This window comes from Daphnia pulicaria, chromosome 3 (genome assembly GCF_021234035.1).
Source record: "Daphnia pulicaria isolate SC F1-1A chromosome 3, SC_F0-13Bv2, whole genome shotgun sequence".
Lineage (NCBI taxonomy): Eukaryota > Metazoa > Arthropoda > Branchiopoda > Diplostraca > Daphniidae > Daphnia > Daphnia pulicaria.
The window spans coordinates 10,061,561-10,079,369 of record NC_060915.1 but is presented as its reverse complement, the minus strand read 5'-3'; the positions used below and the strand labels follow the sequence as shown (position 1 = coordinate 10,079,369).

Below are 17,809 nucleotides of genomic sequence, written 5' to 3'. Positions count from 1 at the left end.
GCGAGCCCAGCAGCAGACAGAAGGAGAGAACCCGATAAGCAGCTAGAGAACCATTTCCAGCATTCCAGTCCGCCACCTTCCTATAATGAAAATTCTACACAGAAGATTCATGTGTACAGGTCTCCGATGCATATAGACATTTCGTTAAACGCCGTCTGATGGATCCTGATGCTGGCTTTATTGTGATAATTCAGCCCTCCATCCCCGCTCCTTTAAAGTCAACAACAGCCCCCGACTGTATGGGACAAATAGGAAGACCCAATAACCCCGGCAGCCCCCCGCCTCAGCTCCTTCAAGATTTCCAAGGGCTAGAATCGGACGTCGAGCTGCTGGCAAAGCTTCTGGCTCTTGTTGTTTACCCTACAGGAGCTCCAATAGAGAAATCAATAGGAGCGAATTAAACATTACCAGAAAAATGCTTCAGGCTTTCGCCGCACTGCGGTCTCTCTTCCTTTAAAATAAAATACAAAAATCCTCATCCCGGCTGTCGTATATTTATTTATTTTTTTTTTTTTTTTTCACCACCATTTTACGTTTAAAGAATCGATAAATAAAGAAAAAAAGGGGGAAAAAGTTTGCCATCAAAGCAGACGGAAGTCACCATAAGACACCCATTGCACCACTATAGTTCCGGCTCAATCGTCACCGGTCCTCTTATGATATAATTCCCTATTTTGACATCAACTGATCCTCTGCGAAGCGCCACGAAACGATCCTATATACCCCTTTCTACATGATAGACTTACACACACCAACTAATCAAGTCACTATATGGTCTTGACTAGTCAAAGCTTAGCTGGAAGCTTCTCGGAACGTCTCTCTCTCTCTTAATAACTATAGAGCGAAAGAGGCTGTTTGGACTAACGGATGTTCTTCTCCAACTCGAATGAACATTTCTTTATGTTTTTTTTTTCCTTTTCCTTTTTTTCTTGATTTTTTTTACCCCGACGTCTGGTTCGTATTGGTATTATATGGATCCGTGCCCTTGGATTCCCAGCCAGGCGTCGATACTTGAAACGTCTATAACAAGGCGCCAAATTGGATCACAGCAGCTGACAAGTGGGGAGTCGTTGGGGTAAAATCAACGTCAATTCAAGCGCATGGAATTACTAAATATTTTTTTTTGGTGGGAAAATTCAAACAAAAATCATCTACCAGCATTCCTGGTGGCCACCAAAATTAGAAACCGTCGTAATATGGCTGCGGGTAAAAATAAAAGGAAAAAGAACCGGCAAACAAATAAAATCAAATAAAAGCAATTTCTAATGCGCATATAGACGTCTAAACTAAATTCTGAACAAACACACACACACGAAGTTGTTGTTGAAGTTTAGCCAGAATAATTCGAGCTTGTGTCTGCCGCTTTACCGCGGCGTGTTTTGCTTCTAGACGCGTGCAACATACGTTGCCACTCTCTGGCTGACTGCTGGGCTGTCCGGGCGTCTGAGTGGGATGCGTAGGCGTCCTGCAAGATGTATTATCTCTCATTCTTCTCGCTCCGCTGTGTGAGAGAGCACTAGAGCGGTGAAGATGGTCCCGCCAGCAAGCTTGAAACAACAACCGCAGCAGAGAAATAATGGGCCAGACGCGCCCCCACCGTTAACAGGGAACCACCACCACCACCGCCAACCAGCACACAGTTGTTGTTACACACACATAAATATCTAAATTTACGGGGAATGCAGTGTGGGGATGATATGCCAGTATTTCGGGAAGAATTATATATGTATATTGCGTGTATTTTCCCTTATAGTTGCGGTTTGTTGACCATTTAGATGCTGGACAGGAGAAGAGAGGCGATTGCTGTTTGCTTCAACACACTCCTCGGAGGAACAAATGCGCCAAGTTCTTTCTAAACAGCACACTCTTTCTCTTAGTGTCGCCGGCGTCTTCTCAACTCTCTTTGTCGTCGCCTTGATATCCTCCGGGAGCCGACGACCTCCGGTTCTTCTTCTTCTTCAGGACAGGCGACAAGCGAAAGAAGCGTGAAAACAGAAAGAAAGAAATAATAAGATAGAAGAGGTGCCCGTCGGGCCTTTTTTGCGTCACAAGCGACCAGGGATCTGTATCGCTTTCGTATATTCACGGAGAAGGATTCTCTATTGTCCCTCCAGGTATATATAGGACACTGTAGTGTGTGTGTGTGTGTGTGTGTTGGAGAACCTCTTCATTCATTGACGAAGACGGTAAGTAGGCTTATGCATTCTCAAGCAGGAGAGCGAAGTAGTCGCCTCTCTCCGCTATAAATAATCAATCAGATAAAGGAACTCCACTCTATTACAGCAGTCAACAGAGAGAGGGCTTTGCATTTGACACGTGGCGCTCATTTGATAGCTTATTATCAACTGATGCTCTTATATACGTTCACCACTCATGTCGAACTATAACGTTTACCCGGAATAGTTTCCGTGCATACGTTGCCTTCTGTTTCCACCGCACACAATTTGGGGAGCAACAGGATTAATCAACCGGTGCTTTAGGTTAGGACTTTAGCGGATCTGTATAGGACCATGATTCACGCGACATCGATTCCGTCGTAAATGTTCTAGAAAAAAAAAAGTGGTTTCATTACCACGACCAGTTTTTCCGAGCGGGGAATAAGAGAAATGAAAACAAACGGCGAGCGACCATCAATTTGATAATGTGATTGAGTTGTTGGAAATAAGGACTGGAAATCGCCAGATAAGAGGAAGCAGTTGATTGACGATGCATCAAACAGGCCAATAGTAGTAATGCAGGCGCGGATAAAAGGATTTATTTCGTACGGGAAGGATGTGCGCGAAAAAAAAAAAAATCTGACAAGTCTCGTGAGAGTGATGAATGTGAACCGATGTGAACCGATAGCGCAGATGAGGTTTCCCATGCTCTATTAGCCTCGCTCCCCGAGATTTTCTGACACCTACTTGATGTGAAACATAAGTTGCCTCCGCTAAACGCATCAATAACAAACTTTTGATTTAAAAAAAATAATAATAAATAAATAAATTGCTGCGGCATTAGATTTCCGCGTGTTTTGTGTGTATAATAAAAATGTATCGACGTCATTCAAATGACGGAGAGGAAAATATCCGGGCGGGATTACACAGATCCTGTATAATGTGACGTATTTACCGTAGATTACCGGCGAAAAGAAAAGAGGGGGTAGGATTGGTTTAGGAGGAAATAGCAGTGGCGTGCCCAGCAGCACTTTTGTATTCCATTCGGGCGCGTCAAAATCTTTGGCCGACACCATAGATCATAAGATTTGACCATGGCCGCGTATCACGAGAGAATACTCGATGAACCGCAGCGCAAAAAATAAATCGAAGTCCAGGCGCGATGTAAAAAAAAAAAAGGAAAAAAAAAAAAGAGAAAAGAAATAGAGAATAGAAAAATAAATCAATGATGGAGTAGAGCAGAAAGAGAGATGCCGGCCGGGGAGGAAAACTTTTATCAGCAACAGCAAAGGGCCATTTGTCATGTGCCGAACAGCGGGGAGGCCATTTACCGTCATTATATAACACGCCAAACCATGACACGCTGCAGCGCAAATGGGTGGAGGACATCAGCAGGAGATTGGTCCTCGGGGCCTTGGAAAAGAAAAAAAAAAGAATTGCCAAAGTTGGCCTGAAGCATCGGTTGAAGATGTACATTCAAGCGGCAAGAATGAACTGCTTTATGTAGATAATAATAACTCGTCATATCAGTGTGGGGGGGGGGGGGGGGGGGGAGGGGGTATAGAACTCCGAGGACCTGGAAAAATAAAATAAAAAAATAGGCCGGGAATATATTGCAGTATTGCTCGTTGGGCGTGACATTTTTATTTTTCCTTGTTTGCCGCTGCACCGGAATATTTGAATTTTGCGCGATTATTATTTATTGCGCTTTTACAGCAGTCTGTTTCCCCGCCCTCCCTCGCGAAATTGTCAGATTCATCGTTCGCTAAATACAGCTGCTGGTCTGTGTTTGCGTAACTGGCGCAGCTTTTACGCAATATTGACAGCCGTTGGCTGTTCAACTTATTAAAACTCGACGCTTTATTTTACTTGTACATTTATACAGCATCAAAAGTTGGGTGCAAAATGTGATGTAGAGCTGCACGTGTGCCAGGAGCCACGTACTGACATCCCCCCCCCCCCCATCCCAATATGGAAAAGCGAAAAGTTGCTGTCTGTAAGTCAATTTCATTATCCGGTCGGGTGGAAACAAACGGTTCATTTCCATTGACTTCATCAAACGGATGAACGGCAACTGTGTAGTAGTCTGGCCCTTTGCTCGCTGGAGTAGATCGCGGCAGTGTGCCCTGCAGCACTGCACGGGAGGACAGGGTCAAGCGGAACGAATTGGGAATTAGGTGCAGCCAGCACGAGTTACACATATATAGTCTAGTCTGTAGCTGTGTGTTCGCCGGACGAGCCCCAGCCCATGCCCAGCCCCAGCCCAGCCCCATTTGGCCCATGTCACAGTTATATAGCTCACGCTGTAGTGCACGCGAGCGGAATGCCAATCACGAAAAAAGGGGCGCAGGAGGAACACGGACGGGCGGCGAGTATATTTCTTTTCTTTTTCTTCAGGTGGCCAGCAGCTTCGCCGGGCCTCCGTTCCAATAGCGTGGTGCAGATAACGGGCAGGATCGAGCAGACAGACGGACGGGCGAGCGAAAGGCGTAACTTGTAATCAAGGGAAAGTGAGAAAGGAGGGGGGGGGGGGGCACCACGACCAACGGATCGGGAAAGAGTCACAGTGACAAGGACCCAGACAGTCCGAGGTACTACCAAAAGACTTTTTCTTTTATTGGTTTTCTCTCGGATGGCCTTTTATTTTTATTTTATTTTTTTCGAGCTTCTTTTCTCCTTCATCCGAGCGTTGGTCGCTGCAACTGCGAGGCGAGTCCGGCTCCATCGGCAGAAAGAAGGAAGCAGCGGTCCGTGTTGGTTGGCCATTACGTTTTTCCCTTTGCGTCGTTCTCCATTGCATTTCGTCCTTTTTTTCTTTCCTTCGTGCAAAAGAGACAAGCGAGGGCATTCGTGACTTCTATCCAAGTTTTTAGAGATATATCCCGTCGAGCAGCAGTAGAGCGGCGAAAGCCATGTATGTACAGCCAAGTATTACATGTCGTTTGATGATGGATGGAAATACAAAGGACGAAAACGGAAGAGGCTGCACGGAGACCGACGGAGACTCGACCGACTAAAACAAACAGCAGCGGCGCCTTGCATGGCTACAAATCCAACTGGACCGGGTCTCTGCAAACAGAGGCAGTGCCGAGTCGAGAGGCAGAGAGCCAGTCCTCTGTGTCTCTCCACATATAACAAACACAAGATGAAGAGAGAGAGACACACACACACACAAAACAAACAAACAAAAAAAAAACAATAATAAATATATGGAACAACAAGACACACGCCGAGCAAACAGGGGAGCGGCCGGAGAAATTTCGACGACGTCGTCGCTCCCCTAGAAACAGCGCAAATACTTCGACGTATATATTGACGGATCAAGAGGAAGGAAGGAAAGAAAGCAATATATATGGGATCTCTTCCTGTGTGAGTAAAAAATAAAATTGGTAAATCAAAACATCGGAATCGAATGACGGCAGTACAAGGGAAACGGAACAGACATTCAATTCCAACGTTTCTCTGGATAGCTAAATGCAAGTGCCATGTATGTAAACAGCCTATTTCTTTTTTTCCCCCTGTCCGTCTCTGTATTTATATAGTGGAATGCATTCAACTCTCAAATGGAAATACACAAAGAAGGGAGAAATTTCCAGGCGTGTCACATCCATATTCTATTCCCAGATTCTGGACGTGTTGAAAGTCGCAGGGAACGCGAGCGGAGATGGCGAGAGGACGACGCCTGGGCACGGCACCAACTATTATGATACATTACGTCAACAGCAGCACTTGCTTGTGTAGTGCGGTATGTGTTTCATGGAATACGTATGAGGCAGCCGAGGGAAAGTGGTGTGGACGAAATCAGCGGGAAAAAATGCCCTGCGCTCTACGGCGCTCGTGAGCGAAAAACACGCGCAGGGGAGTCGCGGGTAGAAACGAAGATGGAAACATGTATGTAGGCAGCAGCAGCAGCAGCAGCACAGATCCTGAAATATTGTTGTTTTCCTGCACTGCACGACGGTATTATCGTATGGGGAGCGCTGGTACTGTTCCCAGTTGACGGGATTGTAAATGGAACAAGTACAATCGAAGAATCAATACTACTCTTCAGTCTTCACCCCCCCACCCTCGTTTCTATTATTTTGTTTGTTTTTTTTTGTTTGTTTTGTTTTTTAAACAAATAAAAATCCGAAATCCGATATCTCTTATTATGTTATCCGACAGAGATTTAACGCGCACTATACACTCTATCGTTTGAATGTATGGAGAGTTTTCACGGTTTATTTCGGGAATCCATTAAAAGGCCTCTCGGCTTGTATTTAAATGAAATAGGGGATTGAACACTGCTATAGAAGTACATCGATATTCTTCGCCATCAGCTATTGTGTCCTTTTGTGTGCGTTTATACAGCGTTCCGCTCTCAGGTTCCATCTATTGTCAAAGTCTTTTGTGTTTCGTCTGTATTCAAATATAATAAACATATCACTGCAAGGAAGTATTTTTTTTTTCGGGGGAAGGGTCTTTCTCCCATTTCACCAAGAGATCACAAAAGTAACATGACATATCCCCGGGAGTCAAAATCTGCAATAACGTCCGTCTTGTTATGACCAGCAACTCTTGTAACTTTTCTTTAGAATTTGACCAGTTCTTTTTTATTTCTATTTCTTAAACTGTAGCTAAATCTATACTAATATGATTTAATGGCCAATCAAATAGATGCTGGTGAGATGACAAGCGATGGAGGTGGAACGAAACGGAGGTGTACAAGTGGTGATGGAACAATAAGAAATAAAGAAAAAGACGACCAACTCGGAGTATATCGTGTGGAGTGACGATTGGCGTGACACATGCGCAACACTCGACGACTCTCTCGTCTTCGGTGCCGAAAAAAAAAAACTATACGGTAGCTGCTGCTGGTCTGCTATACTGGCGCCGAACAATTCCGTGCCTCATCCAGTCCCCCCCAGGAGGATCTAAATGCTGAAACTCGTGGCTCGGGTCGCGGCGCGGCGAGGAAGCAGATGCGACGGCAGCGGACGAGCGCTGCCGTCTCATGGACGTCGTCAACGATCACGCCGGTCGCTGGCTCTGACTGCCATGGTGGTCGATGCTGCTGCTGCTGCCTGATGGTGGTGGTGATGATGGAAGAAGGGTAGAGGATAAAGGAAGGAAGGAAGGAAGGAGGAAGGAAGGAAGGAAGGATAGGTATAAAGGAGATCCTGGTAAAAGGGTGTGCGAGGAAAGGAACTCGGGTGCGGCATCGATTCGTCCCGCCGTGTACGTATGTGTGTGTGTGTGTACGTGTAGATATACACGGACTCCTCCTCTTTTCACTCCCATCCATCCATCCATCCCCACCCCGAGCAGCCTCCCTATATCTTCGTCTTCCCACCGCCGCCGCCGCCGCCACCTCCTACCCGCTCCTACCCCACCCAACTCCCGTTCTCTCTCTCTCCGCCCGTCGTAGTCTGACACACGCAACTCCGCGGGAAAAGAGGAGGGAGGAGAAGAAAAAAGAGAAGGAGGAGGAGGATCTGTCCGTCAGCTGCTGCCGGTGGCTGCCTGGGCTGGTGTTATATTTTCTATAGCAGGAGCAGATCGAGACCCGAATCCGGCCAGTTCTCTCCGCTCCTCTGCGGATAGCGAACGGTCCCGAACCATCACCCGACACCAACACCGGCCCGGACGCGGTGCTTGTGGGGGGATCTTCCAACCAGTATATCTCACACAATCAAACAGAGATTTTTCCTATTTGTCATTGACAAACAAATTCATTTCCATTTGCGGCGGAATCCCCCTCCCCCCCCATTCTTCGTTTTTCTGTTTCCTGGCGGGAAAAGAACAATTTTTTTTGGGGTTTGAACTTGACGTGTGTCAACGCGATTTTGTTTTTCTTCTTTGAAACGTGCAGCTGCCCGTGATCCATTCAACACAAGAATCTTCTTCATCAACTGCTGCAGCTGCTGCCGTGGCCTCTTTTGAAATCGTTTTCAACCACTGCCACTTGCTCGAGTCGCCGTCGAAAAAAGAAGAAGACGGACGGACGGTGCGCGTTTTACACGGGGGTTGCAATTAAGAGTTGCCCAGCTCGCAACTCCTCGTTCAGCATCTAAAACCGAGAGATTAACACGTTGGTTACTTTTCGCCAGAGTTTTGATATCCATCCACCACCGCTGTGGATTTCCCTTCGGAGGGAAACTTTGATTTATTCCCTGATTGTTTGACCCACCGTCAGCTGGACATTTTCACGTGACGCGGAGCCCCTATATCCCCCCGGCTGCTGCTCCTGCTCCTGCTGCTGCCCCCGAAAAGGTGCCTTTTTTTCCATCATTTCGATTGTTATTACGGGACGTTAAGTTGGCTCTAGACTCAATTCGAGCCAACTGACAACAAATGCGAACAGTCGGCCAAAGGACGACGGGAACAATTTTGGAGAAACGAAGAAAATTGTCGGTTATTGTTGTCTGAAATAACAGCGGCAACACGCACGGAACTTGACTGCTCTTTTTCCTGCCCGCTAAAGAGGAGCGCCTCCTTGTTTTTTCGCCCCTCCACCAAACACCAATGCAAATAACCAGAAACGATGACTCGCAGCTGATTGGGAAAACAGAAAAATAAAGAAAACAAAAAAAAGGCGGAGAAAGAGAGTCTGGTCTCCCGCGTGTTGTGTGTCTGCGAGTGTCTGTGTCCGAGTGGGTGTCCGTGTGTGTGTCTGTGAGTGTTGAGTGAGTGTGTTTGGACATCAGTAGGGCGACAGGCGCATGAATCGATGATGGCCGGTCGTGCAAGATCTTGCACCTGGCGTAGCTCTAGGCACCAGCCCCACTGAGAAGAAGAGAAGAAAAATTCCTGTCTATTTTTTCTCCTCAACAACAAGCGCACTTGGCTCTCTTCTTTTTCTTCCTCTTCTTCACCTCCTTTTCCCTAGCTCTCCTTTTCAACTCGAGTCCCTGTTATAATAACCTTCAACCTCTTCTTCCTCTTCTTACACGCACACTCTCTCTCTGCCCGCTGTCTTTTTTCGCCCTCTCGCAAGGAGCGACTGAGGAGCTGCAAGTCGTTTTTCTCCAATTACGTCAACAGCAGCTCGGCCAGCGACTGCATCCAGTCCACGGCGTGAAGAAGGAGAAAACAAAAATAAGGAGCCCGAAAAATATATTTTAAAACAAGATAAACAGTAGAGTGGAGAGAAATTGCAGTTTCTGCCTGTTTTGTTTATCTTTCGGGATCATTTGGAAGCCGCCAGAAAGAGAAATCTAAATTTAGTGGGTGCCCCACGGTTCGACAGCTCTGACCTTTCGCCACCAACCAACGGAAGGAATCGAACAATAAAAAAAAAAGAGTGTCTACCACCTACGCAGAGCGAGCTTATTTCCCTTCGTCTCTGGACCGAATGACATGACATAACCGTAGCGCCTTATTGAAAGGAAGAACAAATATTGCTGCTGGCCGACTCTGGTGATCTGCGAAAAAAAAAGAAGTAGAAGAAACCGCACACAACCACTACGAGGGTCTCCCCGCTCGCCAGACGTTGGAACATTCATCGAGTTCCTATCCGCCCACACGAAGGAAAGGTGAGGGATCAATAATAACAACCCTGTAGAATCCGTTTGATTCTTTCTCGCCTTTTTCCATTGGTTTCTTTGCTCGATGATATTGCTGAATCAAAGAGTATGTCAGCCACATATTGGCTACGACTGCGAAAGTAAATCAGTCAAGAGTGATGGCGTTGAATATGACCCTGATGGGTAGTAATTCGATAGATATTTATGAAAGAATGGATGGGTAATTGATTATGCATACCTATGTATATAAGAACGGATACCAGGGTTCAATCAATATAGATTTCAAAGGGACCATGAGACTTGCTACTGGTCGTGGATCAATCCTTTTCCGTGAATCAACAGTTTTCTCCCGTTTCGATTTGATCCTTTGCGGCTCTACCCCATGGTTTTTAATGCTATCGTCAATTCTACAGTTACAACATGTAGACGGTCGGGCATTTACGGTGGATACACTATTATACTTGATTCCTTATACCGGTTGAATTGATCTTTGATCACCAAAAGGATTTATTCAAATGGTTGTTAGACGAAAGTTATAGTCAATCCCCACTTCTCTAGCTTTTCCTATACATCCATTTAGATTCCGCACTTATTCGCTGCATAAAATATAAATTACTTACCTAAAGTGATTGTTTTGACGTTAAGGCTTTGTACCTTACGTATAATATGCTCTCCTTATGATGTTTAGTTCCATTATGTAAAAAAACCTACAGACCGTGTTGAAAATTAAGTAACTCTGTAAGACCCCAACGACCACCAGAGCAGGACAAAAGAAGGAAGAGAGAGTTTGCGACGGGCCATCGATTGTGTGGACCAACCAGTCCATATATCACCTAACTACTATAGCACCTCCTCGCTCTCTTCTCCTGTATACATATATATCTACTCGATTGAATCGGCCAGCGTCTCAGACAGTCGATTGTTACTTGACCTCGCTCTCCGGCTGGAGTTGATCAGCTCCTTTTTCTTCCTCCTTCACCTCTTTCCAGGACAAGATGGAGAGTAGCTCTCCGACGTTGTTCCTCCTTCTATCTAGTGAATTTATATTTTCCCGATCGGGTGTCATGGGAGGCTAACGTTTGATTTGGCTGCTGCTGGGGTAGGGTGTCAGGATTGATCCTGGAAATCGGCTGCTATGTAGCCTAGATGGGCTGATCTTCGATTTGAATATCTAGCGGATAAAATGCGACAATTTCAAAGCGCTGAAGCCCATGGTATGCATTTAGCGAGACGTTTTCTCGTGAAATTTCATGACCCAAAAGTCAACTGAATTCTTATTTTTCTCAGTTGTTGTGTCGGCTCCGCTCGCATTTGACTCTGCAACTCGGATTGCCTTTTCTCTGTCCGACTACGCTACTCATTGGCTATATACTGTCTAGATAGGGTCGTAAATACAGGCGAGCAAACACAGTTAAGTCGACACACAAGACACTCGATTATTGGCATTGGAATCGATCCAGGGGACTCGACATTATACAACACACATAGAGACACACACATACAAAAAGGGTTGCTTTTCTTTCCCTTTTTACATTCTCATTCCTTCTCATTCATATCCCATTATATTTACATTCTATAGATCATCGTGAATGTTTCGACTGGGGACGATATCGGCTGTGTATTACTTTCTTTTTCTTCTTTTCCCTTCAGCCCCTTCAGCCCGCCAACTCTTATTCTGAATAGCACAAATCCCAGCGAACATCGCCGGGCTACGACAAGAGAATACAGAAACAGGGAATAAAAGAGTGGCCCAGGCTCCCACATATCAAAGGCTATGGGGTACACCCATAGACTTGGTGCTGAAAGAGTTGAACGTGCAAACTATGTCTATCCGTAAATAGCCAAATATTGACTCAGAGCCCCAAGCCGGGCCCTTCAGCCATCAAGCTCATGTGGCTAACGTCACTTTTTATTTAGTCGCTGATGGACGGAATGTTATATAGAGCTTCGTATATATGTACCGTGACGTCTTTTTATTTGAACATCACCCCCAACCGTACAGGGGGGAAAAAGAAACCGGAACAAAGTACGCACGTAATACACTCTACATTAATGAAGAGGTTTATAGCAGACGAGATCACGAGAAACCCAACTTGGCCGGGAGACGGAGACTGTATATATGCAATGGGCGTGTTGCTGCGCGCTGCGCTCATATCGATTGATACGTGGCATCTCTGCCGTTTGGTTTCGGTGGTGGCAGTTGGCGTTCGTAGCTCAAAAGAAAAGAAACAAAAAAGGAAAAGAAAAAAAGAGGAGAACAAAATAAATTCAGCTGACGACGACGACGACGACGACCTCGGTAGCACCACGCAATAAGCATACGGCGCAGCCAGCAGGCAAACTCTATATTGCCTATTACGGAATATTTACGAGCTTTATATACACATACAGTACATATACTTCTGCTGTGTGTGTATACTGTGTGCATGTATACTCACGGCATATATAATACACCGCAGCACACCTTTGAATAATTCATCCGGAAATGCGCTCTGTGCTGTAAATCGAATTGGCCCTATACCAGCGGCAAAAAAAGAAAGAAAGAGAAAAATAAGAAATAAAAGGAGAATATATTCATTAATAATAGATGAAAATAAGGAGAAGAGAAGATCGAAATACCGGATAATGCGAACTAACTTGCATTTAGAGTCTAAACGAATAAGCCATTGATATTTATATGTGTAATACAACAGGAGAGCTAAAACTATCTTAGAGTCTCTTGTTTTAAACTCATTTCCTCTTTCCTCCGACTGACGAGAGGAAATTTATTTGGTTTGTTACAGTAGCTGTCGCTTGACATTTGCCTTTTGGGTAGATATGGCCGGCGCCACACCTTCTTCTTCGCAGACTAAATAGAGAACGTGAGATTTAATTATGGACCTGATGCCATTTGCTACGAGAGTAAAAACAAAAACGAATTTAGGATGACTGGTGGGCTCTATGGTAGGATTTTGGAAGGAGGATGTTGGCGGTGGGTGGCAGGAAAGACACTCAATTACTTGTGGGAATTCAGAAATGCTCTGCTCTGTCTCCCACAGTCTCTGTTGCGTCTCTCGTGACGTCTCTTTACCGACCCCCCGTTTCTATATCGACCGCATCGCCAGGGCTCTATATCACCTTGTAAGGGCAACTCCCTTTTTTTTTCCCTTTCTTTATCAAATAATTATGACGTCAAGAAAATTCCAATTTTTATGGCGTCCACTGCTAAGAAATGTATTGATTTGAAAACCCCGATAAAATGGCAGAATCAACAGTCTAAAACGCGATCGGAGGGAGAAATGTCTTGGAAAAGAATGTTACAATATACATCTACCGCACATCAGTATATGGGCGTTGTGTTGGCGATCAATAGTCTGAAGAGAGAGAAAAGATAAAAGGATACCAAAAATAAAAGTTTCCTATTTTTACTATTTTTCTTTTCTCCAGTTCTTTCATTCTCAGTTGAAGGAAAGATTACTGTGCCCTGAAATAATTATTCCCGAATGACGAGTGTATAGCTTTGAAGGACGCGATGCTGTGAGAAGATTGCAAAAGAGCCGAATAACAGGTTGCCCCGGTATTTTTGGCCCAGCTAGCAGGGCAATAGCATAATTACAATTTTGATTATTTCAAATCTCCATTCCTATTTTTATCAATTGTCTAATAATGAACACATAAGCAAATGTCGTGGAGACGACAAAGAAAACAGATGAAACGTGATCATTGAGCGATTGTTTTATCTTTTGTCTGTTTCTGGGGTTAATAAATTGCAGGCAAAATAGGAGACGGAAGGAAGACGGGGAAAAAAAATTGTTACATACGTCAGAGGCCGAGGACAACGACGCCATCGGAAGCTGAGAGAAGGAGAGAGAGAGAAAAAGGAACAAAACAAAACCAAACAATAGAGGAACAAGGAGCCAAGGAGTTGCAGCAAGAAGAAGAGCATTAACGCACTAGCCGAGAAAATGGAGCAACTCGCCTCGCTGCTGTGCTGGAAAGCGCTTTACCTCTTCATGGTCGTCCTGGCTACTCTACCGCACCGTAAGTCACGTTCACGTTCTTCTTATCAATATTTTCCTGTCGAATATTCCTACCGTCGCAACGGACATTGCGGTGTCTTGTTTCGAGAAGAGAAAACCAACGATATTCAATTTTTGGTTTCGTTCATTGTTCTACAACTTGTACTGGAGAGGGTCAAGCACCTTACTGCTGGGTCGCACAGATCTATGGCCCAGCTCAATTTGTGCTGTGTATACAGGGCTCGTGCAGCATTGGTCCCGATGGTTAGCCCCTCCTATACAATTGATAGGGGCGTGTAGGGCTATAAAGCCAACGCGCCCAGCCAGGCTAACTAATCTCTCTCCTTTTCCTTCTTTTCCTGCTTTTCTTGCGTCGCCCGGCCTTTATCTCTCAAATTCCAATTTCGTTTCGGGTCTTTTCCCTTTTTCACATTTCGTTGTATAAGCCATCGACTTTGTTTTATACTGGCGTCTTCTTTTCCCTTTAGTAGACCTTCTTTTTCTTTTTCTTTTTCTTTCTGGAGAGCAAGAATAGTAAGTTCTCTTTCTCGCTCCATAGATTCCCTTATAATACGTTGCGAGTCTATATATCCAGTGCGCAATGCGTCCGCAAAAACCAGCGCCGTTCTCCTCCGCTGTGTGTGTGGAAGAGAAACCCCTTCCTTCAGTCAATTCTCTTCTTTTATTCCTTTTCCGACTGTGGGATCTTGCGGACTGGCGGGTTCTTCCGGTGGGTTAGCTTCATTTGTGTTTGCGTTGATTTTTGTTTCTCTTCATTCTCCCCCCTGCTCTTTTTTTTAAAAAATAGCTCCATTGTTTTTTTCCCTGCCGTTCCATTTCCCTGCGAGCGTGTAGTAGAGCTGCTGCACGGGCTGCACGCAGTGACACACAGAGGGAACCGAACAAACAAAATATAAAAGAGCAGCCCAGCAAAACGGAAGGAGAAGAAAAGATAAAAGGGAATGAGCACATCCACCCCAGCAGCAAAAGTGGAGAGTAGGAGGGAAAAAAAAGAATAGAAGTCGATCTATCTTTATTATTCCTTTGTCCCCTCTTTTTTTCTCTCTCTTTGTCTCTTGATGTTTATTTATTTATCCATGAAGTCGCCGTTGTTTTATTTTGTATTTTTTTTGTATTTCCCCCCTTCTTACTGGGAAATTTCCTTGGCCGGAGAAACCGAGTTGGCAGGGGTGGGATCAATCGACTCCATTAGAATATGGTCCTTTTTTCTATTATTTTCTTATTTGTATTTTTGTTTGGCTGGATCGCGACTAGATACATCGACCTTCGCATCAGTCTAGCCGTAATAGTCGGTTCCAGTGACGTCTTGAAGCTTGTTAGCATCACAGGAAGTAAAAACAGAGTAATCCAATGGAATAATGGATCGTCTTCACTCAGTCACTCGATTCGATTTGCTCTCAGAGATATCGAGTGCGACAAGACACACAGCCCAGTCCTTTCAATGACATCTGGCACACTCGATGCAGGGCCGGACCTTTTGAAATTTTTTGCTTCACTTTTTTTTTCTATTGGCAATTGGCTGATATAGATATATCTAGAGCGACAGATGATACAGTAGACTGCACAATCTGGACGCTTCATCAGGTACAGACTAGGCACACAATCATATCTACTGGACGTGAACTGCATGCGTCCGGCAGTACTGTGCAACATACACAAAGTTTTTCTTTTTTTTTTCCCCCGTTGCCCAGACGCTAATATATAATATAGTTGCACCGTGTCAAAAGTTGCCGAGCTTTCAGAGAAAGCGCTTCTCATATAAATCCAGCAACTTGATCAGAGAGACGTACACAGGACTAGGAAGAATTCAATTCAAGCGAAAAGAACTATAAAAGACTAAATTCGGATGAAATTTGATCGACCTTTTTCGTCCCAGTTTTGTCGCATCCAACAGATGATTCACTCATCCTATACAATCAATCCTCTATCTTTTTTTGTAGAGACTCCGTATTGTATAGGCTAAAGAATAAGACGGCTAAAGAAGGACCATATAAAACCGTGACCGGGTAGCGTCATTCTTTGGGGAGCAATCAGAGACGAAAGAGTAGACAGACATTTCCCCGTTGGTACATGAAGGAAGAAGCCTTCTGGGTGTGTACAATCATTTGGGGTTCCAACAAATGGACAGTGTTCAGACATTTCCGTGTAGAAATTATATCCAACTAACCAATAAATGTCGCCCGGTCAAGAGACCTCCGTACCATAATGACAATAATGCTCTGGGCTAGTGAACCACAAGATATACGTTCACCATTATTACAGTTGAAGAATTGCTGCATTGTACGAGAGTCGTCTTCCATTGATTTTGGGTTCCTTTTTTTCGAGATGCGTCTCTTCTTTATCCATCCGAGATTCCACTTTCCTTACTCTTATGCAACAATTTTGCGCAGTGTCCATAAAAGATAGATTCTGAATTATCGATACAAGGGCTCTTCCTGTCTCTCTTTACTTACCAGAGTAGAGTATGTACGTACCAAAGTAGATGGATCCGGGCGTATACACTATCCTATGCTGACCGTTCGTGTGTGCCATGGATAGCGAACTCACTGGCTCGAACTCCATCCGTCTGATTGAATAGCCCTCAGCCCTCTATGCCACACTTCCTCTCTCTCTCTCTATCTCTCTCTCTCTCAATATGGGGGATTGGATAGCATCCTTATAGAGTAGTCGTGCATATATATACTTATATAGTGAGTGAGTGTACAGCTCACTTTCTATAGAAGCAGCTCCTCACTCTTTTCTCGTATCCCTACGTATTATTCCATGCAATCGTCTTCTTTCATATCCTAGACGTTACTGCCGCATTTGGACGGTGTATACCGCACAGATGAGCTATACATCCGGCGAGGAGCGGGAAAGCCCGTGGAACTCAACGAAAAATTCCGATCCCGGCCTACGGTGCCACAACCAGAAACATTGTGTTAAAGTGGGAGTTTGATTACCGGAATTTAGCGCGAAATCATTCATCCGTTAGCTATATAGATCTGTTAATCAACGTTAATCGCTTATCATGCGTACGTCAAAACGATTTCACGATCAAACGGTTCACAAGCGATTTGTCCTTAAATTTCCAAGCAGTGCGGCATCTTCGCCGATGTTGTATCTCGTTTCTTTTCTAACCGCATCATCGCAAATAATTGATGTCTTCAAGGAGCAGCAGACCCGTTGAACTCCCCAGCTAAATGTCTACAGCGCTGACGAAGCAGACGTTATCCTATTCCCCCCAGCGCAGCCCCGAAAATCGACGAGTGCACCGGAGACGAGTTAACCCAACAGACACACTGCACCTCGCTCGACTTGATTCCTAACAAACAAACAAACAAAAAAATAATAATAATAAATAAAACAAAACAAAAAAGTCGATTCCGTATCACACATATGGGTTGTTGAAACGATGCTCGCCTTTGTAACGCGACGAGTTTCACGTTGGAAAAACTTTCCGTTTTTAATTTGTTTGCCAAGACGGAACTTGTCGCGATGACGCCAGCAGCACCTATGTAGACTCACACTCACGTTATTATTATTATTATTACGGGGTTTGTTTGCAGACTTGGACGTGGGCGGGATGACAATGACATCCTGTTGTCGCGTCGCCGTAAATCAAACTGCTGGGCGGGGGAAATTTCTCACTTGTTTCGTGGCAACTCACTCGGAATAGGAGAGAGAACAAAGATGGATCCATTAAAACGTGTACGATTCGCTCGTTCGTTGGCAGTATTCTCCGAGTGGACTTTGACTTAATTTGGAGACTCTCTTGCATCATGCAGTTTGCAACACAAGTCGAGTAAAGATGCTGCATATTTAGAGCGAGAGAAGGAGACATGATTAGACGAGCGGATGGTTTGAAGGAGAAGGACGCTCCTGATGTCTGCTGGGCGAGAAATATACAAAGGGATGTAATATTATGAAATAGTGAGGGAGAGCTATTTCTTCTTCTTCTTCTTCTTCTTCTTCTTCTCCTCCCTTCGGAGCTGTGATGAATTGATTGGGAAAATTGTCCTTCTACCCTCCCCGTCATCCACTCCTTTGACCAAAGTTATGCGCTGTTGAGCTCACGACGTCGCCAATGTGTGTGGAGAACGAACACGGCACCTCATTAGACGCCTCCGATCCGCTCCCGCTCCTCCTC

General features: G+C 44.9%; 1 protein-coding gene across 3 annotated transcripts in view; it reads left to right on the top strand.

Moving 5' to 3' along the window:
• The first annotated feature begins 7,717 nt into the window (after positions 1-7,717).
• LOC124329330 (neuronal acetylcholine receptor subunit alpha-7-like) overlaps positions 7,718-17,809 on the top strand; it is a 57,456-nt gene continuing 47,364 nt past the window's right edge. For all 3 annotated transcript variants that reach the window (XM_046788371.1, XM_046788370.1, XM_046788369.1), the window contains exons 1-2: positions 7,718-9,670; positions 13,414-13,681. In XM_046788371.1, the coding sequence (XP_046644327.1) occupies positions 13,606-13,681 (76 nt within the window). In that variant the 5' untranslated portion in view covers positions 7,718-9,670; positions 13,414-13,605. The remainder of the gene's footprint in view (positions 9,671-13,413; positions 13,682-17,809) is intronic.